The sequence below is a fragment of the Oryctolagus cuniculus genome, chromosome 1 (genome assembly GCF_051225735.1).
Source record: "Oryctolagus cuniculus isolate XC-2025 breed Fujian yellow rabbit chromosome 1, ASM5122573v1, whole genome shotgun sequence".
NCBI classification, from domain to species: Eukaryota; Metazoa; Chordata; class Mammalia; order Lagomorpha; family Leporidae; genus Oryctolagus; species Oryctolagus cuniculus.
Window position 1 is genome coordinate 59,050,211 of NC_142867.1, and position 23,338 is coordinate 59,073,548.

At 40.7% G+C, this 23,338-nt stretch overlaps 1 protein-coding gene across 8 annotated transcripts in view; it reads right to left on the bottom strand.

The window, feature by feature from the left end:
* The window catches only part of SYT9 (synaptotagmin 9), a 219,527-nt gene that overhangs the window by 57,596 nt on the left and 138,593 nt on the right, over nucleotides 1–23,338 (bottom strand). The window contains exon 4 of one of the 8 annotated variants that reach the window (XM_089311192.1): nucleotides 5,653–5,836. The exons of the other annotated variants lie outside the window; for them this stretch is intronic. Within the exon in view, the coding sequence (XP_089167318.1) occupies nucleotides 5,735–5,836 (102 nt within the window). The 3' untranslated portion in view covers nucleotides 5,653–5,734. Of the gene's footprint in view, nucleotides 1–5,652; nucleotides 5,837–23,338 lie in introns of those variants that run through there. 8 annotated transcript variants of the gene reach the window in all.

The following is a 23,338-nucleotide window of genomic DNA, read 5'->3' on the forward strand; positions in this document are numbered from 1 at the left end:
GGTTTACTGAACCCCTTATTTAGGGATGACTCCAGTATTTATATCTGCACCCCAGCCTCTTCCCGTTGTCAGACTCAGATACCCAGATTCCTTCTCTAGATTCCTACTTAGTTTTCTAATAGGCATCTCAATATTAATATTTTAAAAATGGAGTTGATTTTCCTTCCCTGTCTTCAGCCTTCTTAGCCACCTAATCTTGACCTCAGTTTAGTAAAAACATCCTCCCAGCGCTGAAGCCTGAACTCTGTCAGTCACCACATCTACCTTCGTATTTCCTCCCATTCTCCCACATCCACAAGTCATGACATTTCTTCCTCCAGAAGTATCTAGAGTCTTTCCAGTTTTCCCTTCTTTGTGGTGCTCCCTTGTTTCAATATTCTATCATCCCTCACATGTACTCCTACAGAAGAATGAAGGCATATACAGATGTGAGCCCAGGGAGCAGGATGACTGCTAGGATACGCTCACATCATAAAATTCCATTTCCCACCATAGATTCACAGCTGCTCAAGGTACAAGGAAGTCTCTGCTGCTTGCTTCCTTGTCTTCACGACTACTCTGCAATGTGACTCTGAATTTGGGGTTGCCAGTCTGCTCTGATGCACTGGGGGAGCACTCAAACTTCAGCAAAGTGCTGGCTCCACCATTGCTGTTCCTCTCCTCTCCACACCACTGGAGTTTTCCCCTCAAAGGCAACTAGAGTAGGCCAGTGGCTACAGAGCTGTTACATCTCTGCTGCCCAGGGAGCTGGCTGTGTTCTAGCACTGTACTGGCAGATGGGTTTGATGATGATAATAACACAAAGAAAAAATTTAATGTTAATAATGATGCTAATGGCTTAAACTGAGCAATCTCTTTGGTTTTCTATAAAAAGAGGTAGCTCTGGCTTATCTAGAATGATTTGATATATGGTATTGTTCTGCAGGGATTTGAATCTTTTTATTTTTCAAAGTATCTCCAAAGCAAGAAGAAGTGGTAAAGTTGTTGGATAGTCTCTTCGATGACATACTTGGCCAACAATATCTCACTGAGGCTTACCAGCTACCCAGCTTTCCCCAGCACTGCAGGGCACTGGCCACTGCCCCATGGGAGCCCATTGTCTAGGATCACAGGGCAGAGCTCGCTGCTGGGCAGTGGTTGGGGCCCTCACCTGGCACAGATGGAATCTATAATCCCAAGTGTAGAGAGAAGTGCCCTTTTGCAAACTATGCAACTGATAAAGGATTAATATCCAGAATCTATAAAGAGTTCATGAAACTTAACAACAACAAAACAAACAATCCAGTTAAGAAATGGACAAAAAACTTGAACAGGCATTTTTCAAAAGAAGAAATTCAAATGAAAGAAATGCTCAGGACCACTAGCCATTGAGGAAATGTAAATCAAAACCTCAATGAGGTTTCACCTCACCCCTGTTAGAATGGCTTTCCTACAGACATTAAGAGTCCACTGTTGGTGGGAAGGTAAACTGGTACAGCCACTGTGGGAGACAGTATGGAGACACCTCAGAAATACAGACCTACCATATGACCCAGCCACCTCACTCCTGGGAATTTACCCAAAGGAAATGAAATCAGCATGTGAAAGAGTTTTCTGTATCCCCACATTCATTGCAGCTCTATTCACAATAGTTAAGATATAGAAACAACCCAGATGTCCATCAACTGAAGACTATGGAATATTACACAGCAGTTAAAAAAGGAAATCCTGTCATTTGCAACAAAATGGATGCAACTGGAAACCATTATACTTAGTGAAATAAGCCAGTCCAAAAAAGACAAATACCTTATGTTCTCCCTGATCTGTGGTAACTAATAGAAGACCTAAAAGGTAATCCATAGAAGTGAAATTGACACTTTGAGACTCAATAATTTTGAACAGCCCTTGTCTCAGTTTTTTGAGGAACAGTCATTTTTGTTTGTTTCATACCATTTGTTGAACTCTTTACTTAGTGTAGGGCTAATCTTATGAGTATAAAGTTAACTGAAAATAGATCTTTGTAGAAAATAATTGGAATAGAAGAGGGAGGAGGAAGAAGGGTGGGAGTGTAGGTGGGAGGGCGGGTGGAATCACCATGTTCCAAAATTCGTATATATGAAGTGTATAAAGTTTGTTTATCTTAAATAAAAGGTTTATAGGTTAAAAAAAGTAGTGCCCTTTTCCTGGGACAGTTAGCTTGGCATTCATCTTAGACACATTGTCAGGACTGATTTGTGGGGCTGGCATTGTGGCATACAGATTAAGCCACTACCTATGATGCTGGCATCCCATATGGGTGCCAGTTCATGTCCTGGCTGCTCCACTTCCCATCCAGCCTCCCGCTAATGGCCTTGAAAAAGCAGAAGATGCTGGCCCAAATGTTTAGGTCCCTGTCACCCACATGGGAGACTCAGATAAAGCTCCTGGATTCCAGTTTTGGCATGGCTCAGCCCTGGCTGTTGCGGCTATTTGGAGAATGAACAAGCGGCCAGAAGATCTCTCACTCTCTCCTCCATTCTCTCTGTAACTCTGACTTTGAAATTAAAAAAAAAAAATCATAAAAAGAAAAGTATGGTTTCTGGGGTAAGCAGTTAAAGATGCCTCTTTGGATGCCCATACCCTATATAGGAGTGCTTGCGTTTGAGTTCCATCTCTGCTCCTGATTATAGCTTCCTGCTAATGTGCACCCTGGGAGGCACTGAATGTTGTACTTGAGCATTCGATGTTGGCTCAAGTACTTGGGTCCCTGTCAACCATTTGGAAGAACAGGATTAGCTTTTGGATTCCTGGCTGCAGCCTGGCCCAACCCTGGCTTTGCGGGCATTTGGGGAGTGAAACAATGGATGTAAGATCTGTCTTTGGCTGTATCTCTCCAATTTCATTTATATATATATATACACACACACACACACACACACACACACGTATATATGTCTCAGTCTTCCTGTTGTTTCCACTTATTGGTCCTTATTCTAATTCTTGGAACCATTCAGGGCAAGTTTAATTCCTCTTCCCTGTGACACAGTTTTAAATATGTAATGACAAAAATGCTGTGTTTCATGAATATTGTTCTTAAAGCTTAATCATTCCTTTTTGTTCCTCATGTAGCCTCATATATGTATGTATGTATGTATGTGTGTGTGTGTGTATATATATATATATATATATGGTTTCTGAACTCCAAAAATCACTGAGTCCTAAGGTGATACCATACTCATATCACTTCCTTTTTTGAAGGAAGTATGATATCAGGGAGTTTCGTGGGTGTCAATAAATGTGGGCCTTGGCACAGCAATGGGGAAGCTATCTCCTGGGATCTTCACAGATGATCTGGGTAAATTTAGGGCAGATGATAATAAAAAAGGGCAACTTCATACCTAGTTTGATAACCATACATACAGGGTGCCAATTACTGATTCAGCAATGTGTATATTATCTGACTCTGTAATTTTGTCAATAGTTTAGGAGAAGAAATAGAATTTTAGTATGACATAATGGGCACAATAAGTACACTAGAATCCAAAATCAAGGTCCACAAAAATTGTGACAGGGAGTTGAGATAGGTAAAGCTTAATAATAGACATTTTTTGAGATAAAATTATTTGAAGGCATAGAAAGTCAACGATGCAATCTCTAAAGGAGATGCAACTCAATGCATGTGAAAATAAAAGGCTTATGGTTTAATCACATTTTAATCAAAATGGAATATAGCTTCCAGAAACTAATTTTGCTTTAGGCTGTACCAATAGAGGTACACTAGTCTAAAGAGAAAGGGTGTCGTAACACACCTGAAACACTGATTTTGTTCTGTGTATCTAGGATCTATATAGGAAGTTGGAAGCTGGGAGCCAGGAGTATGGTGCAGCAACTTCAGCTACCACCTGCAGTGCTGGCATCCCATATGAGCCCCTTTTTGAATCCTGGCAGCTCCATTTATGATCCAGCTCTCGGCTAATGCACCTGGGAATGCTGCAGATGATAGCCCAAGTACTGGGGCCCCTGCCACATACATAAGAGACCTGGATGGAGTCCCTGGCTCCTGGCTTCCACCTGGTCCAGCCCTGGTTATTGTAGCCATTTGAGGAGTGAAATAGTGGATGGAAGCATTCTCTTTCTCTCCCTGTATGTGTGTGCAACTCTTTCAAAGAAATAAAGGAAATATATACATATATTTTAAGCTGGAAGCTTGAGATAGGAGCAACCTCTATGGGAGAGGGTGAGGCTACATGAGGAACAAAAAGGAATGATTAAGCTTTAAGAACAATATTCATGAAACACAGCATTTTTGTCATTACATATTTAAAATCGTGTCACAGGGAAGAGGAATTAAACTTGCCCTGAATGGTTCCAAGAATCAGAATAAGGACCAATAAGTGGAAACAACAGGAAGACTGAGAAAAGCATCACAATCCCAAACCATGAGTTGTCTGCCTGCTAAGACAACCAGTCTCTCGTCTGTTCAGCACATTCCTCCACTTTACAGAAGACTCAAGTGTCAGTCAGTGGCTGGACAAGTGAAGAGTCTTCTGCAGTCCTCCTCTCCTGTAATTCCCTATTTCAGACATCAGCTTGTAGGTGGGGGTAGAAGCAACTCTGATGCAAGACAACTGCATTATCAGAAACGAGATTAAGGAAGCAGGGTTTGGTGGAGTGCGCAATTCCATTTGAGGGGGAGATTTGAGACAGTGAGGGATGTGGACTAGGAACACTTGATTCAGTATCCTGGGAACATGCCTACTTTAAAGGAGGACATGAGAAAGAGGAAGTGAATTCCAAGTCTTAGAGCACCTGGGTAGGAATTCAGGATACTGAAGCCTTCATATTTTTCTTCTATACGCTTTCCTGATCGACTGAGATTCACATGTGCTTTTTAAAAATTCCTTGTATTCCCCAAAGGAGCAGGTCTAGTCAAATAGAGGGAGTTCTTGGTCAAAACAAAGGTGGTAGTTTTTAAAAATTAAAGGGCTACAGAAAAGGCTTTAGTGTTTAATTTGAACATTCAGTAATCTATTCTGAAGAGACTTTTTACGGATCCATCAATTCTGAGTAGAAAAAAAAAGTTACTGGAGACAAGAATTTGTTCTTATTTAAGGGCTGTGAGGATATCAGAGCATCCACAGAATTGAGCCTTGTGTGCTGGCTCTGCAGGCTACACTGTGCCCCACTGGCTTTTGAAGAAAAGAAACATTAAGGAGTTGGAAATAAATTTGAATTCACTCCGCATTCTCAGCATCCTTGTCATCCTGAAAATTTCCATCAAGACTAAGAATTCACACGGTGCACAGGATATGGGAGGATGGGATTCTCCAGTAAAGACGACCTCTGCAGAGAAGGAGGGCAGCAACTGAATTCAATCAGCATGCTCAGGGGATGAGCGACCATCAAGGAAAACACAGGATTTTAATTCTACCGTGGATGGAGAGTCGGCCCAAATATACTCCCAGGACTTAGGGAGTTTTATGTATATAAGGTGAACAAATTTTATGTATTTCATATATACAGATTTAGGAGCAGAGTTATACTTCCTCCCCTCCCCTCCCTCCTGCCCAGGCTCCACCCTTCTTTCTCCTCCCTTTCTTATTCTTTAATTTTTATAAGGACATATTTTCAAGCTTTTTAAAATTTATTTTCTAAAAAGGATTTATTTATTTATTTGAAGGGCAGAGTTATAGAGAAGCAGGCAGAGTGAGAATGAGAGGTCTTCCATCTGCTGGTTCAGTCCCCAGATGGCTGCAACAGCTGGAGCTGCACGGATTCAAAGCCAGGAGCTAGAAGCGTCTTCCAGGTCTCTCACATGGATGCAGGGGCCCAAGCACTTGGGCCATCTTCTACTGCCTTCCCAGGCCATAGCAGAGAGCTGGATTAGAAGAGGAGCAGCTAGGATTCGAACCAGCGCCCATAGAGGATGCTGGTGCTGTAGGTGCAGCTTTACCTGCTATGCCACAGTGCCAGCCCCCAGTTTATTGTACAATCATAAGATTAACCTTCCACTAAGTAAAGAATTCAACAAATAGTAAGAAGAAAAAAGCACTGCTCCTCCACAGTAGACCCAAGGGCTGTAAACAATAATCAATTCTCAAAATGTCAAGTTTGCTCATATACATTACATTTTTTTTTGTACTCTATTAGTTACCACAGATCAGGGAAAACATATGGTATTTGTCTTTTGGAGCTGGCTGATTTTACCAAGTACAATAGCTTACAGTTGCATCCAATTTGTTGTGAAAGATATGATTTCATTCTATTTTTTAAAAAATATTTTATGGGAGACAAGCACCACGCCTTCCCCATCCCTCTTCCATATCCATCCACTACTGTTCTACTTTGTTATCCTGTAAATCCTCGTGTTTAATAATGTTGGGGTCACCAAGCATGCTGCATCCAAAATGTGTGCATATGTGAGTGCATGTGTTTTAAATATTTATTTTATTTTTTTGAAAGGCAGAATTATGGAAAGAAAGGGAGATCGGGGTAGGGGGAGTGGGAGGGAGAGAGAGAGATTGACTGATTTTCCAAAATGGCCACAACAGTCAGGTTGGGGCCAAGCTGAAGCCAGGAGTCAGAAGATTCTTCTGGGTCTCCCACTTGGGTTCAGGGGCCCAAGCACTTGGGCCATCCTCTGCTGCTTTCTCAGGCACATTAGCAGGGAGCTGGATCATAAGTGGAGCAGCTGGGACTTGAACTGGCACCCATATGGGATGCCAGAGCTGTAGGCAGCAGCTTTACTTGCTGCGCCACAGCACTACCCCCTCAAAGTGTGTTTTGATCACAACTCCTCCTCTTGATTTCTTTTGTACCAGTTTCTAAAAGATTACTTGGGAGGAATTTATGTCTTCTAATTCATCCACCTTGTGAACATGGATCTCATAATTTTCCGCCTTGCTTAAATTCATCAATGGATCCTGATACTCTTAGGTTAAAATTCAAATCTTTAGCATATCCTATAAAAAATGGCTTCCCCAGCTATTCACCTGTTATTTTTCCTAACATGCTCAATTCTCCAGTCAGTCTAGACTATTCTTAACTTGCCCCATACACTTTCTCTTTCATTCCTTTGTGTACTGTATCTCCTTCCTGCATGACTCCTACTGGCTTCTCTGTTGGCCAAAGTTTCTTTTGTGTCTGATGACCCAGTATGTCAAGTCATTCTCTCTGTGCAAACTTCAGGGTCTCTCCAAGCCTGTGCATTCTGTCTTGGCTGCTCTTTGTATTCCTATTACTGCACAAAATTAGAGATATTTGTGACTCTTCAATGCTGAAGGCATTTTACAGAGGAAATCCCAGAGTCAGAGAGATTAATTTCCCGAGGTCACACAGTTAGTTAGTGCTGGCATCACACCTCTGACAACTGCAGGACCTGTAGCACTCCCAAGAGGAAAGTCCCTGCGTGGTCCAAGAGACTCTCAGGCATTTGTAAAGGGAAGGTAGGCGAATTCTCATCTCTTACAGGGTGGAGACTTGAGGGTACTTGGAGGAGCCAGACTGAGAACTGGAGTGTCTGGATCATTCCCTTTACTTCACAATGTTTCCACACCTAGGGTTGACTGTCTATTCTATCAGCAGGAATTTGCTTTCACTTTTGTAGCTAGCAGGGACAAGAGAAAAAGAGAGAGAAGCTGCCTCGACTGAATCCTATTTGAGAACTAGGCCAAACGGTGCTCTAGCAAAAGAGGATCTGTCTTCCCTCCAACACAAGCATCAGATCACCTCCCTCAGTGCCACCACAATTTCCTAGCACTCTTTAGGGAAATAAGAGATTTTGTTACAATAAAAGGTAGTGGGAAGGTGCAATCAGAGGTCATCTCAGATGAACTTAAAATAGAGACAACAATAATACTCTCTCTCAAATTAAATGAACTAATATATTAGGATTTCAGAACAAATCTCCCACTCCAACTCCCAGGATGCAGCATAGGGCCTGCACTTTCTCCACCCAATGTTCCACTAGAGATTCAGCACTTAGCACACTGCCTAGAATATATGTAACTCATTACCTGTGTTGTCCCCACATCTTTGCGCCTTGTACAGAGAGAGTCTATGATTAATAAACCCAGTGCATCAAGGAACAAAGAACAGTGGTCTCTCAGGAAAGGAAAGACAAAACTCATCAGAAACAATTGAAAGCAGGGGCTCACTCCACCAGCTCCATCCATATTCAAAGACACTCTATATCCTCATTTACAAGCTGGATAAAAGAGACACAAATGTGCTGGAGCAATTTCCTAGGCTGTAGGCAGATTTATACAGGAAAAAAAAATCAAGTTAGATATCCTTTTAAAATGACATGGCTCTGGGAGCTGCAGGGGATTACCAGATACCATCAGAAAGATAGAATGATTTGCCCCATGATCACAAAGTTCACCAGTAGCTAGCATGGGTATGGGAAATACTTCATGCCGGCGCTGTGGCTCAATAGGCTAATCCTCTGCCTGCAGCGCCGGCACACCGGGTTCTAGTCCCTGTTGGGGCGCCGGATTCTGTCCCGGTTGCCCCTCTTCCAGGCCAGCTCTCTGCTGTGGCCTGGGAGTGCAGTGGAGGATGGCCCAAGTTCCTGGGCCCTGCACCTGCATGGGAGACCAGGAGAAGCACCTGTCTCCTGGCTTCGGATCAGCGCGGTGCGCTGGCCGCAGCAGCCACTGAGGGGTGAACCAATGGAAAAAGGAAGACCTTTCTCTCTCTCTCTCTCTCACTGTCCACCCTGCCCATCAAAACAAACAAACAAACAAACAAAAAAACAAAAAACTTCATATCCCCTCTCGGACCCTAAGTATTCATTTCAAAGATGGTGATTTTATGAATGTGTCAGACAATCCTACAAAACTGTCAGAACAAATCTCCCCTCCAACTTCCAGGATTCAGCAGAGTCCACACGGAATACTCCATCAGAGACTCATAGGCATCTCCAAGAAGATGGAGTTGACTACTTCGGGGTATCCACTTCCTGGTTACAGCCCAAGGCCATTCCATGTGTTGGGACAGTGTGGGTGACACACTGGGCCACCACAGTTTCCATGATGACCTTGGGAATTCCTTGACTCTTAGGGTCATGACTTACTGCGTGGTGTGTAGGAATCTGTAACAGCTAAGGCAGTTATGAGAGAGGAGAGGGAAAAATCCGGACACATCGCAGATAGAGAGAGGGAGAGGGAATAGAGAGAGGAAGGGAGGGAGAGAGAAAAGGGAAACGAGTTAGGAAGGAAGGGAGGCAGGGAGGGAAGGAGGGAGGCAATCTTCATTTTAAATGTATTCATTCTTGGGTATTAGATATGGGAAGACGTACAGGGGCAACTTGGACAATGAACTAAATAAGTAAATTACATTATACATTAGATGGTGAAAAGCGTTGCCAGAATACTATGAATACAACTACTAGTAGTAATGATAACAACAGAGAAAGGAGCTGGTGGGAGGAAATGCTGTTTTAAACAGGATGGTCAGGGAAGAGCTCAGGGATAACAACATCTAAGGGAGCTGAAGAAAGTGAGAAGCAAGGCATAAGGGTATAACTGAGAAGCAGTTGGGTAGAGAAAAGGGCCCTGAAACAGGAGTGTGTCCAAAAACCAGCAAGGAGGCTAGCACAGCCAGAGTGGAGAAAGTGGGACGTAGGAGGAGAGGTCAAGGACAATGTGGGAAGAAGGGCACAAACCCCACAGGCTTTGACTCTGATGAAATAGGAAGTCGTTGGGGGATTTCTCGGCATTTCATTGCCTGACATTCACCAATCATTTCATCAACCACTATTTTAAAAGTAGCACTCCAAGTTCTGTATAGAGAACACAACTGGGGGTGGAGTTGAGCAAATTAGGATCTGGATCATCACTTAGGAGGACACTGCAATAAACTTGAAACTATACTATGTTATTTGAGCTTCCGCTGCTTTTGGTTACATTCTTGACAATGTCTTGGATGTTATAAAGTTGCCTTATCATAGAAAGCCCCAAAATTAATCCACATACATATAGCCAACTAATTTTCAACAAAAGTGCTCAGACTATGCAGTGGAATAAGGATAACCTCTTTAACAGATAGTGCTGGCAACATTGGATGTATATATATAGAAGAATGAAATTAGATCCACACCTCTCACAATATACAAAAATCAACTTAAGATGGATCACATATCTAAATATTAGACCTGAGACTATTAATTTGTTAGAAGAAAACTTAGGGGAACCACTCCAAGACATTGGCTTAGGGGATGATTTCACAGATAAGACCCCCAGAGCACAGCCAACAAAAGCAAAACTAAACAAACGGGGCTATATAAAACTCAAAAGCTTTTGCATAGCAAAGGAAACAATCAATAGAGTGAAGAGGCATCGAACAGAATGGGCAAAAATATTTGCAAACCACCCATCTGACAAAGGGTTAATATCCTTTATATACTAGTAACTTAAAAAACTCAACAACAATAAAACAACAATTCCAGTTGATACATGGGCAAAGAAATTCAATAGACAGTTCTCAAAAGAAATACAAATGGTCAACAAATGTATGAAAGAATTTCAACATCACTAGCCATCAGGGAAATAAAAATCAAAACCACAATGACATATCACCTCACCCATGTCAGAATGGCTAAAATCTAAAACATAGAGAGTAATATGGATGTGGACAAAGGGGAACACTCACACGCTGTTGGTGGGAATGTAAATTAGTACAGTCACTGTGGAAAACACTGTGGAGACTTCTTTAAAAACCAGAAATAGACTTGCCATATGATCCAGCATTCCCACTACTGCATATATACCCAAAAGACTTGAATACAATGTATCAAAGAGATACCTGCAGCACCATGTTCATAGCAGCACTGTTCACAATAGCCAAAATTTGGAACCAACCAAGGTATCCATCATCAGATGAATGGATAAAGAAAATGTAGTGTGTGTGTACACACACACAATGGAATATCTAGCTATAAAAAAGAACGAAATTCTACCATTTGCATTAAAATGGATACAATTATAGAATATTATGTTGAATGAAGTAAGTCATACCCAGAAAGACAAATAGCACATGTTCTCCTTCATAGGTGGGAGCTAAAATTTTAAAAAGAAACAACAATAACAACAAAAAAGAAATGTCTGTGTGTATCAATATTGCTGCAAATATAGTTTGGGAAACTTTGTTTTATATCTTTTCAAACCAATGATTAGGAATGTTACACTACTATAGTTTTAATGATCTGTGATTACTTTAAAATTTACTGTATATGGGTAAAATAGTCAGTTTTCTATCCAATTATTATTTATAGCCACTTCCTATAATCTCACTAAACTAGGGTCTTTTGCTTTTTACTTGTTAAACTTATTATTCAGTGAAGTATCAGCTCTTTTTACTGTAATATAAATTTAAAATATGTTATCTCAAAAACTTAAAAAAGGTGAAAGGGTGAAGAACAGAAGAGGGAGTGACAGGGAGATGGGGGAGAGAAGAGGAAAGGGAGGAAGGGAACATCATTATGTTCTTAGAATTGCCTTTACAAATCACGTTGAATCTGTTAAAAATTAAAAATTAAAATTATTAACAGAAGTGTTTTAGCTGGATTTTGAGCTAGCTGTTGCTTTCCCCCTAGACATGCTTCTACTGTTCATCTGATCAGAGGCTGCAGTGTGAAGAGGAAGTCACGTGTTTAGGAAAGGCCCCACACTAGGGGCCGAATGGAATATTCTCCCCCAGGAACTCAGGGCCACTGAAGCAAAAACCCCCTGAGAGAACGCAGAGGAATGTGAAGAGAAGGGTGGAAGTGTTCATCAGGAAGGCTCCTCCCCTGTCCACAGTTATACCCAGGGCAGGTTTCTCCCTGAGAAGTCTCAGAGAGAGGAAGTGACGGATTTTCCAAACTCCATGTGCTTCCACTCAGCTGGGAGGAGAGATCCCAAGTATTAGGATGGATTATCTGAAACTACCATTTGTGTACATTGAAAATGGTGGAATGGCAGTCATTTCACACAGTTCAAGTGATTACATGGCTCATGGTCAGTAAGACTTGTGCTGATTGCTGCCCTAGGTGTCCTCACTAAATCCCCTCCCACCCTGCCTTAGTTCATGAGAACTTACTCCAAAGTAAAATGCAAACAGGAACAACTCAGGGTAGCCAGGATTGCCATCAAAACTGATACTTGGGGTTCTGGAACCAAGAACAGTTGCCACAGCAGGTAGGATGGGTACCTCGGGAAGCTCTGTAGCTCAGGACAGGGAGTAACAACCACTGGAGAATAGATGGAGGCTCCAGATCACAACAGGTTAAGACAGATAGGAGAGGGGGAACAACCAGATAATAGGTGTAACTGATCTGTTTAAAAATATACTCCAGAAGTTACCCTTCTCTGAAGGGAGGAAAGAACTTCCACTTTGACTATGGCCTTGTCTAAATAAGGACGGAGTTTGTGAACTCAAGAGGCTTCCATAGCCTTGGCAGCTCATGTCAAGAGCCTCAGGTGATTACTGACGTCATAAATAAGAGTGCCAGTTGTTGAATCAACAACAGGAGACACTGTACACTTACTCCTCATGTAGGACCTCTGTCCTTAATGTGTTATACTATGAGAATTAATGGTAAAACTAATCTTCAAACAGTATTTTATACTTTGTGTGTCTGTGTGGGTGCAAACTGTTGAAATCTTTACTCAGTATAGAGTTGATCTTCTGTATATAAAAGTAATTAAAAATGAATCTTAATGAAGAATGGGATGGGAGAGGGAATAGGAGATGGGATGCTTTGTGGGTGGGAGGGTGGTTATGGGGGGAAGAACCACTATAATCCAAAAGTTGTACTTTCAAAATTTATATTTATTAAATAAAAGCTTTCTATTAAAATTTTTAAACTTTTATTTAATAAATATAAATTTCCAAAGTACAGCTTTTGGATTACAGTGGCTTCCCCCCACCATAACTTCCCTCCCACCCGCAACCCTCCCATCTCCCGCTCCCTCTGCCATCCCATTCACATCAAGATTCATTTTCAATTATCTTTATATACAGAAGATCAATTTAGTATATACTAAGTAAAGATTTCAACAGTTTGCACCCACACAGAAACACAAAGTGTAAAGTATTGAGTACTAGTTATAGCATTAATTCACATTGTACAACACATTGAGGACAGAGATCCTATATGAGGAGTAAGTGCACAGTGACTCCTGTTGTTGATATAACAATTGACACTCTTGTTTATGGCATCAGTAATCACCCTAGGCTCTTGTCATGAGTTGCCAAGATGGAAGCCTTGAGTTTGCCAACTCTGATCTTATTCAGACAAGGTCATAGTCAAAGTGGAAGTTCTCTCCTCCCTTCAGAGAAAGGTACCTCCTCCTTTGATGGCCTGTTCTTTCCGCTGGGATCTCATTCACAGAGATCTTTCATTTAGGGTTTTTTTTTTTTTTTTCTTTTTTTTTTTTTTTTTTTTTTTTTTTTTTTTTTTTGCCAGAGTGTCTTGGCTTTCCATGCCTAAAATACTCTCATGGGCTTTTTAGCCAGATCCTAATGCCTTAAGGGCTGATTCTGAGGCCAGAGTGCTATTTAGGACATCTGCCATTCTGAGTCTGCTGTGTATCCCGCTTCCCATGTTGGATCATTCCCTCCTTTTTAATTCTATCAGTTAGTATTAGCAGTCTTGTTTATGTGATCCCTTTGACTCTTAATCCTATCATTTCTATTGAAAAATTTTAAAAAGTAGAACTGAAAAAAATATGCTGCAGAAGAAAAAATAGGAACAATGTTGCAGTTTACTTCTAAGTTTGGTACAAAGCAAAGATGCACAAAATAAGCAGGCCTCTCCACCAAAACTGTAAAAAGCAACAAACAAACAAAACTACAGGGCAGTTCTCATATGGATCCTCTATAATGTATTTACAAATAAATTCTATTGATAATAGGGTTTATTCCAACATGTACCAATGCCTCAACATTAGTGAGAGAGGAGTGTAATAAATAATATTAATGGATTCAAGGAGTAAAATCATGTAAATATTGTCATAGAAAAGATATTAAATAAAATTAAATATCCAGGCCGGTGTCGTGGCTCAATAGGCTAAATCTCCGCCTTGCGGCGCCAGCACACCGGATTCTAGTCCCTGTTGGGGCGCCGGATGGATTCTGTCGCGGTTGCCCCTCTTCCAGGCCAGCTCTCTGCTATGGCCCGGGAGTGCAGTGGAGGATGGCCCAGGCCCTTGGGCCCTGCACCCGCATGGGAGACCAGGAGAAGCACCTGGCTCCTGGCTTCGGATCAGCGTTATGCGCCGGCCACAGCGCGCCGGCCACAGTGGCCATTGGAGGGTGAACCAACGGCAAAAGGAAGACCTTTCTCTCTGTCTCTCTCACTGTTCACTCTGCCTGTCAAAAATAAAAAAAAAAATTAAATATCCACTGCTAATATATTCCTAATACTTTTCTGTTACAATAAGTTTTGTAACAACTATAAAACTTAATACTGTAATACTAATGTCATTTTCATTAAATTTATAATCAGAACTATAATTCCTGCTATCACTCCTATAATTTAACAATTTGGGAGGTCGTAGCCAATGCCATAAAATAAGAAAGATCTGTGAAACGTAGAATTATTTTTAAAAAGGAGCATATATATAACTCATCAAAGAAGATACTATTGCATATTTGTAAATCCAAGATAACTGAGTAGAAACTGTTGAAACTAATGAAATAGGTATACCAAAATTAAGAAATATAATTCACAAACAAGAAGATAACCAAATTAAAAACAGGCAAAACTGGGGACAGAGTTTGGCGCAGTGGTTAAGATACCAGTTGGGACATACACATACCATACTGAAGCACCTGGGTTCAATTCCCAGCTCCACTTCTGATGCCAGCTTCTTGATAAGCTGTACCCTGAGAAGCACCAGACAATGGCTCAAGTAGTTGGATCTCTGCCACCATGTGGAGACCCAAATTGAGATTCAGGCTCATGACATCAGCCTGACCCAGACCTGATGTTTTGATCCTTTGAGGAATGAACCAGCATATAAAATCTCTTTATCTGTCTCTGTTTATCTCCCTCTCTTTATGACTTTCAAACAAAATAAAAATAAATACTTTTAAATAGGCTTAAAAAAACCCTCATCAATTTAATAAAAGAAGAAATATGAAAAGGTACTCAACATCATTAGTCACAACAGTAAACTACAATGAAATACTATGACTAAGATGTTAAAATAAAAAAGTTGACACCATAAAATATTGACAGGGAGCTGGAACATATGTGTATTGCTGTTCTACATATAGGCAATTACACAAGGTTAATAATAATAAAGGCTTGTACAAGATATTCATAGCTACTGGGTCAATACTAATCAAAAATCAAAGAATAAAAACACTCCCAAATTGGAAACAACCTAACTGTCCATGAACAAAGGAAAAGATAAACAAATTCTGGTATATTCACACAGTGTAATATTATTAAGTAAAAAAATTTTTAGGGGCTGGTACTGTGGTTTTGCATTGCCAGGATCCCATATAGGTGCTGGTTCAAGTCCTGGCTGTACTACTTCTGATCCAACTCTCTGCTGTGGCCTGGGAAAGCAGAAGATGTCCCAAGTCCTCAGACCCCTGTACCCATGTGGGAGACCCAAAGAAGCTCTCCTGGCTCCTGGCTTCAGATTGGCCCAGCTCCTGCCATTGTGGACATTTGGGCAGTGAACCAGAAGACGGACTACCTCTCTCTGCCTCTGCCTCTGCCTCTAACTCTGCTTTCCAGATAAATGAGTAAATCTTTGAAATTTTTTAAAAAGAGCAAACTATAAGTAAATACTACAACATGGATGAATGCTCAAAGTATTATGTTGAACAAAAGAATTCTGCCCTTCAACAGACAAAAGTATGAAGGAGAACAAGAAGTCATAATTACTGAAATCAGAAAACAACCACTTTGGGGAGATAAAGGCCATGAGGGACCTTGTGGATTGATGGAAATGTTCTGTACCCTAACTGAGATGAGTGGTTACCTGTGTGAACACAAATGTCAATACTCATGAAACGGCGCATCCAAACAGCTATGTGTCGTATTAAATGTAAACCATATCTCAACTTTAAGATATCTGTTTTCTACGTATATCAGGATAAAAAGTGATTTTAAAAAATAAAAATAGGGGTGGGTGTAGTGGTGTAGTGGGTCAAGCTTCCGCTTATCAGAGTACGTTCAAGTCCTTGCTATTCCACTTCTAATCCTGCTTCCTCCAAACGCACCTGGGAAGGCAGCAGCTGATGGCCCAAGTACCTACATGGGAGACCTGGGGGGAGGTCTGGGCTCCTGGCGTTGGTCTGGCCCAGACCTAGCTGTTGCAGGCACTTGGGGAATGAATCAGTGAATAGAAGATCCCCCCCTTTCTCTGTCACTCTGTCAAATAAAATGATAAAAAACCTTTATAAAATAAAAAATATCCCATTTTCAATGGAAGCAAAAATTTAGAAAATATGTCTTGATAAAGAAATTTTATGAAAATTTATTAAATGATTTTTTTAAAAGAATGGGATAAATGGAGATATTCCAAAACCCTGGTTGGGAATATTTACTATTACAAAAATGTTAATTCATATTAAAATTTTATATAAGTAAGCACCAGAGAAATATCACAATTCATTTTAAACACCTTTTCCTTAATGACTTAAAGATTTACAAATTAAATGAATGTAATGACTAATGTGTTTACCTTTTATTAAGAATAAGACAGGGGATTTATCACCTTATATAGTCAAATGTATTATTAAGAAGCCATAATTATAATATCAGCATTTTGCTACCAGAAAAGTGATGATCAATGGAAAAATACATGAAGTATAAAAACAGATCAAGTACATAGACAGTATGCTACTTTGATACACATTACTGTATAAGAACATGGAATACAAATGCATAAAAACTGAAGAAAAACAAACTTAAGATATTATAAAGGGGACTTATTTCTCCAGGAACTAAATACTCTATTTAAACCCCAATCACATAGTATTTTAGCACAATATTTTAGAACAATATGTTCTCAACACTTTGTTTCATTCACAATAGACATTGTAATCAACAGGCTTACTGTAAGAGAGCATCTGAGGACAAGAGAGAACAGCTCTCAATTTCTAGTTTTCCACATTTATCTCAATTTTATTGCATTTTTTAAACTTATACTTTAGGAGTAATAGCAGCACTTTTTAATTTCCTGTCCTCCTTGTGTATGTGTGTTTTTTTTTTTTTGTATATGAGGTATAGGGTTTTTTTTTTAAGAAATTGCTTTGTTGAGATATTATTTATATCTCATAAAATTCACCTGTTTTAAGTATAAAATTAAATGAATTTTAACATACCTACTGAATTTTATGGTCATTATCACAGTTTAATGTAAGGATATTTCCATCACCCTAAAAAAAAAAACATAGCACCCATTTACAATCACTCCTATTCCCACCCCCAGTCCTAGAAAACCACTCATCTATGTACTCTGAATCATTGTAAGCTTGATTTCTCTGAATTTTGTAGGTTAATGAAACATACATTGTGAGTTCTATTGTGCCTGGCTTTGAAATAATGGCAAAATGAAACACAATCTTGGAAAAGTTATATCAATACCACTAATCTGATGAAGACAAAATTCTGCTCTAAGCAACCCATTTCAGCAAGGCCACTATGACGCAGCTTTTGAGAGCCTTATCAGCTGCTGCATCCAGTGTTCACCTTGAGAATAAAAAGCAGTTTAGTGATGCCTATATATGATATTCAAGTGTGTAGACTGCTAACACTAAAAAGTATGAGTAGTTGTTATGTGATAATATTGGTACTTTAGCAAATGTTGGTTTACTCAGATATGACGGAGATAACATTTTGGTGAAAATCTGTTAAGATCTTTAGCATTGGGCCAGCACCGTGGCTCACTTGGTTAATCCTCTGCCTGCAGTGCCGGCATCCCATATGGGCACCAGGTTCTGTCCCAGCTGCTCCTCTTCCAGTCCAGCTCTCTGCTGTGGCCCAGGAGGGCAGTGGAGGATGGCCCAAGTGCTTGGGCCCTGCACCTGCATGGGAGACCAGGAAGAAGCACCTGGCTCCTGGCTTCAGATCGGCGCAGCGTCGGCCGTAGTGGCCATTTGGGGAGTGAACCAACAGAAGGAAGACCTTTTTTTCTCTCTCTCTCTCATTGTCTATAACTCTACCTGTCAAATTAAAAAAAAAAAAAAGATCTTTAGCATCTATATACATTATATTAATTCCAGTGGATTCCAGTTTAAATGGAGAGATTGTGGTTTTGAGGGTAGTCTTTGGAGTAAGACTATCAGGATTTGGTTCTGGGATGTGTCACTCACCATGGGACTATGAGCAGGTCACTTAATCATTTATGATTCTGTTTCTTCATTTGTAAAATGAGTTATAATAATATTATGTGTCTCCTAGGGTTTTTGTAATGAGTAAAGGAGATAGTATATATAAAGTTCTTAGAAGAGAGCCTGACAGATGGTTAATGTTAACTCAGGGAATGTTAGTTCTTACTGCTGTTGTTAGTGTTAATATCAGGCAGATTTTACAATCTTGGAAATGAGGGTGTAGGTTGGCAGGACCTTCTAAGCCTAACTCCAAAGGAAGAACAGCCACTAGAAAAACATTTTATATGAGAACACATAAAAATTTGACAATGTTGGGACTGGTGCTGCAGCACAGCAAATTAAGCTGCTGTCTGAAGTGCCAGATCCTACATTGGAGCTGGTTTGAGTCCTAGCTGCTCCACTCCTTGCTAATATGCCTGGGAAAGCTGTGGAAGATGGCCTAATTTCTTGGGCCCCTGCACTCAGGTGGGAGACCTAGATGAAGCTCTTGGCTCCTGACTTCGGCCTGGCTCAGCCCCAGCCACTGTGGCCATTTGGGGAGTGAATAAGTGGATGGAAGATCTTTCTCCTCTCTCACTGTAACTCTGACTTCAAAATTAGCAATTTTTTTTTAAAACAGAAAATGTCAAAAAACAAAGGCTAACATCTTTCATTTAAAGGAGATGAAAGTTACCAAAAAGAAAGTAAACTTCAATACAAGTGAGTAAAAGAAACAGGCAAGCCATAAAAGGAGAAAAACAAATGGTCTTTAAACTTACAAAAAGATATTTTAAATCATCAACATAACAAGAAACACAAATCATGTCAAGAAAATCATCATGCCATCTTTTGATTCTTAGCAAAAGAGAAAGAAGGAAAGAAAGAGAAGGAAGGAAGGAGAAAGAGAGAGGAAGGCAGAAATATTAAATAAAAGGCCTGGGGGGGGTCTACATTAAATAAAACAGTGAGGTAGGCGTGTGGTACAGTTGCTTAAGCCACCTCTTGTGATCCTGCATCTTCTACCCTGCATCTCTGATTTGGGACCCAGCTACTCTGCCTCTGATCCAGTCCCCTGCTAATACATCTGGGAAGCAGTGGATGATGGCTCAAGTACTTGAGTTCCTGCTGCCTATGTGGGAGACACAGATGGAGTTCAGGGCTCCTAGCTTCAGCCTGCCCAGTCCCAGCTGCTGCAGCTATTTTGGGGGGGGGGGAGTGAAACAGAGGATGGAGGATTTCTTTCTGTGTTTCTCTCTCTGTTATTCTGTCTTTAAAATAAATATATCTTTTTTAAAAAGCCCAATAACTAAAAAACTATAAAGGCAAATGTAAATAGTTGTAATAATGATTTCACCTGAAAAGAGGAGTGAAGATGGTTATTTATTTTCTTGTTTCCACTTGTGTATATACCAGAGTCTGAACTTTCTATAAGAATCAGGAACAATTTCTGTAAACCATTAATTATATATATGTACGTGTGTGTGTGTGTGTGTGTGTGTGTTTATGACAGAATACATTAAGGCTATCAATAGCCACAATATTTATGAAGGAATAATAAAATTGGCACTGAACACAATTTGTAGAAATGTAAAATAGTAAAATTAGACCAGAGGACAAATTGGCGCTCTCGCTCTCGCTCTCGCTCTCTCTCTCTCTCTCTCTATATATATATATATATATATAAAGTCATAAAATGCATATACCCTTTGACCACAAATTTCTACATCTAGCACTTCATGTTGAGAAAATAATTGTGCAGTGTCAAAAATATCATTAGGAGGAGTTGCATCATAGTGTAAACCAAAAATTAGTAGCAACTCAAATAATAATAGAGGATGGCCTAAAAACACATGGTACATCCACACATGCATTGGAATAATCCCAGAAGGAATGTCACTTAAGATGAAGATGTGGAAGTCTATTAATTAGTATGGAAAGGATTCTTTTTTTTAACTTTTATTTAATGAATATAAATTTCCAAAGTACGGCTTATGGATTACAATGGCTTCTCCCCCATAACGTCCCTCCCACCCGCAACCCTCCCCTTTCCCACTCCCTCTCCCCTTCCATTCACATCAAGATTCATTTTCGATTATCTTTATATACAGAAGATCAGTTTAGCATACATTAAGTAAAGATTTCAACAGTTTGCTCCCACACAGAAACATAAAGTGAAAAATAATAGATGATTTTTTAAATGATGATGAAATTAGATCAGACCTATTGTCATGTTTAATCCCAGCGAGAGTCAAGTTGGGAATTGATAATTTCTTCTTTTTTTTTTTTTTTAACAGAAGATCAGTTTAGTGTACATTAAGTAAAGATTTCAACAGTTTGCACCCCCATAGAAACACAAAGTGAAATATACTGTTTGAGTACTCGTTATAGCATTAAGCCTCAATGTACAGCACATTAAGGACAGAGATCCTACATGAGGAGTAAGTGCACAGTGACTCCTGTTGTTGACTTTACAAATTGACACTCCTGTTTATGGCATCAGTAATCTTCCTATGCACCAGTCATGAGTTGGAAAGGATTCTTTTTAAGTGAAAAAAAAAATCAAAATACAAAGGAGTATGCCTGAACTGATTTAATGTTTGCTGAAAATAAGTGTGTGTGTATCTGTAGGTATTTTTAAAAAAATCCTAAAGTATATACACCAACATATCAGTAGATTATTAGAATAAGACCATCTGGGTGGAGAGAGCCAGGACCCAGGAATTCAATGGGATGGAAGAAGAGCCTGCTGGGAAGTGATCCATTTGTGGATGAAGGTCTTAGGCCCAGGGTGCCAGAGCTCAGAGGCTGCTGGCCATCGATGGACCAAGATGAGGTAATGGCAGATCCTCGTCTGACTTGGCAGAGCAGGGAATCAGGGGCGCTGGGCTTGGAGAGTCATGCTGTCCGTTGAGGAGCACCATTCCAGTCTCTTGAAAGGTAACTGACCAAGGCAAGCAGGACTTCTTTGAAGGGAGATTACAAGACTACAGGGTACATGAGCAGAACACGGGTGGTTAGTATCAGCACCTCCAATCAGATGCACAGGGCCTCAGCGTGATATAGCACTGACCCCACAGAGTGTGGATGGGAAGGCAGGAGAAACCTGGTTTTTATCAACAGTGAGCATTGTCACAATGACTTCCAACCCTGTTCACATAGTTCAATGCTTTAAGTCATTGTGGTAAGCACAACTACAACTTGAAACATCAAAAACTCAAACTATGAGACGCCCTCAAATGTCAGTAAAGAGAAAGTAAGGAGACCCAGAGGCCAGTGAGATCTGCTGGTGAGAATACTCTGGGGGAAAGTTTAATTAGCACATTCATTGATTTATTTAAGAAAGTGCCACCTAGGCCTGCGCCGCGGCTTAATAGGCTAATCCTCCACCTGCGGCGCCGGCACACCAGGTTCTAGTCCCGGTCGGGGCGCCGGATTCTGTCCCGGTCACTCCTCTTCCTGTCCAGCTCTCTGCTGTGGCCTGGGAGTGCAGTGGAGGATGGCCCAAGTCCTTGGGCCCTGCACCCGCATGGGAGAAGCACCTGGCTCCTGGCTTTGGATCAGCGCGGTGCCGCAGCGGCCACTGGGGGGGTGAATCAATGGTAAAAGGAAGACCTTTCTCTCTGTCTCTCTCACTGTCCACTCTGCCTGTGGGGGAAAAAAAAAAAAGAAAGAAAGTGCTACCCACCAAGGTGCCAGGCAGTGCATGAAGCAGTGGGGTGTGGGTGAGCAAAGAGGAGCCCCGCCATCCCCGGACCCTGCCGAGCTCCACTCCATGTTTCTCAGAGGCGCACATAAAACATCTAGTATGCTCACATAAGCATAATGCACACCTTATCAGGATGGGACATGCTATCAAATCTTAAAATACCTTACAAAGACAGAAAAAGAGAAATTTGAGATTTTCTTTATTTCTAGCTGAGAAAGTATAATTCTCCTTTTCACTGGGAGGAGGCTAAAAGGTAGTTTTTTTTAGCCAGAGTGCTTATTTTCCTGAAAAATTATTTGTATGCTTTTCCCTATCCCATCTTGAAGCTCTGTAAGTAATTTCATTTTTTTTTAATTTAGTTTAGTTTTGTTTTGCTTCACAGTCATGAAGACAAAATGCTTGTGCTCCATTCTCATAGCTTCCTACTTGATAAGCCTTCTGGTTACGGAGGGTTTCACTGCACAGGGGGTCAAGGGTGAGATAAGCATACGGTGGGGCTGGGAGGAAGGGCGTCTGGATGCCTGGGGAACACCTCCCTCAGACCAGCAGGGACACCAGAGACCCTGGGCAATCCATAAAACCTGTCTGCGAGGAGTCTTCGCTGCCTGGCTGCAAGGTTCAGTTTAGGACATTCTTTTTCTTTCCTTTCTCCCTTTAGCATTTGCTCCCTCATCCATCTGTCACAGCTGCAGAGTTCCCCAGCCATGAAGGAATCTGACCCCAAATTCTATTTTAGTCCTAGTTATGCCTTGCGTTTATCAGAAATAAATGCAACCGCAGAAGACAACCAACTCTGCTCAGGCAGGTTAGTTTTTTTCAATCGGGTCACGAAAAGATCTTAACTATCCCTATGAGCTACAGACAGGTCAATGAAGAGACACCGGAGAATTTCCTGTATGCAAGTAAAAAGCTGGGGGAGCTCATTTCTGCCTTTGTCACACTCCTTTAATTCTGCAAATTACTGTACACTTTAAAGTAGAATGGATCTGGGGATCACTCCCAGTTCTGCCACCTGCATGGCACCCATCCCAGGGGAATGTGTTAGCGTAAATTACTGAACATTTGTTTCCATATCTGTAGAGGGACAGTAATGCCATCTACTGTGGTGTACTTGGTGGGTATAAGAAGTAACAAGCCCCTGACACTAGAAATTCAATAACACATGGGCATTATTATTTACTGACTGATTGGCCTTCCTATTCACTTTCACATCTCTGATCTTTATTCATCAGAAAATGCTTCCTAATGCATGGAGAAAGCAGAAGTCATTAGAGAGGAACTCCCTTAACTTTCTGCCAACACCATTGCAAAGAGATCTGTATCTCTGCCCTACTTCCAGTATTGGAAGGTGTGTGC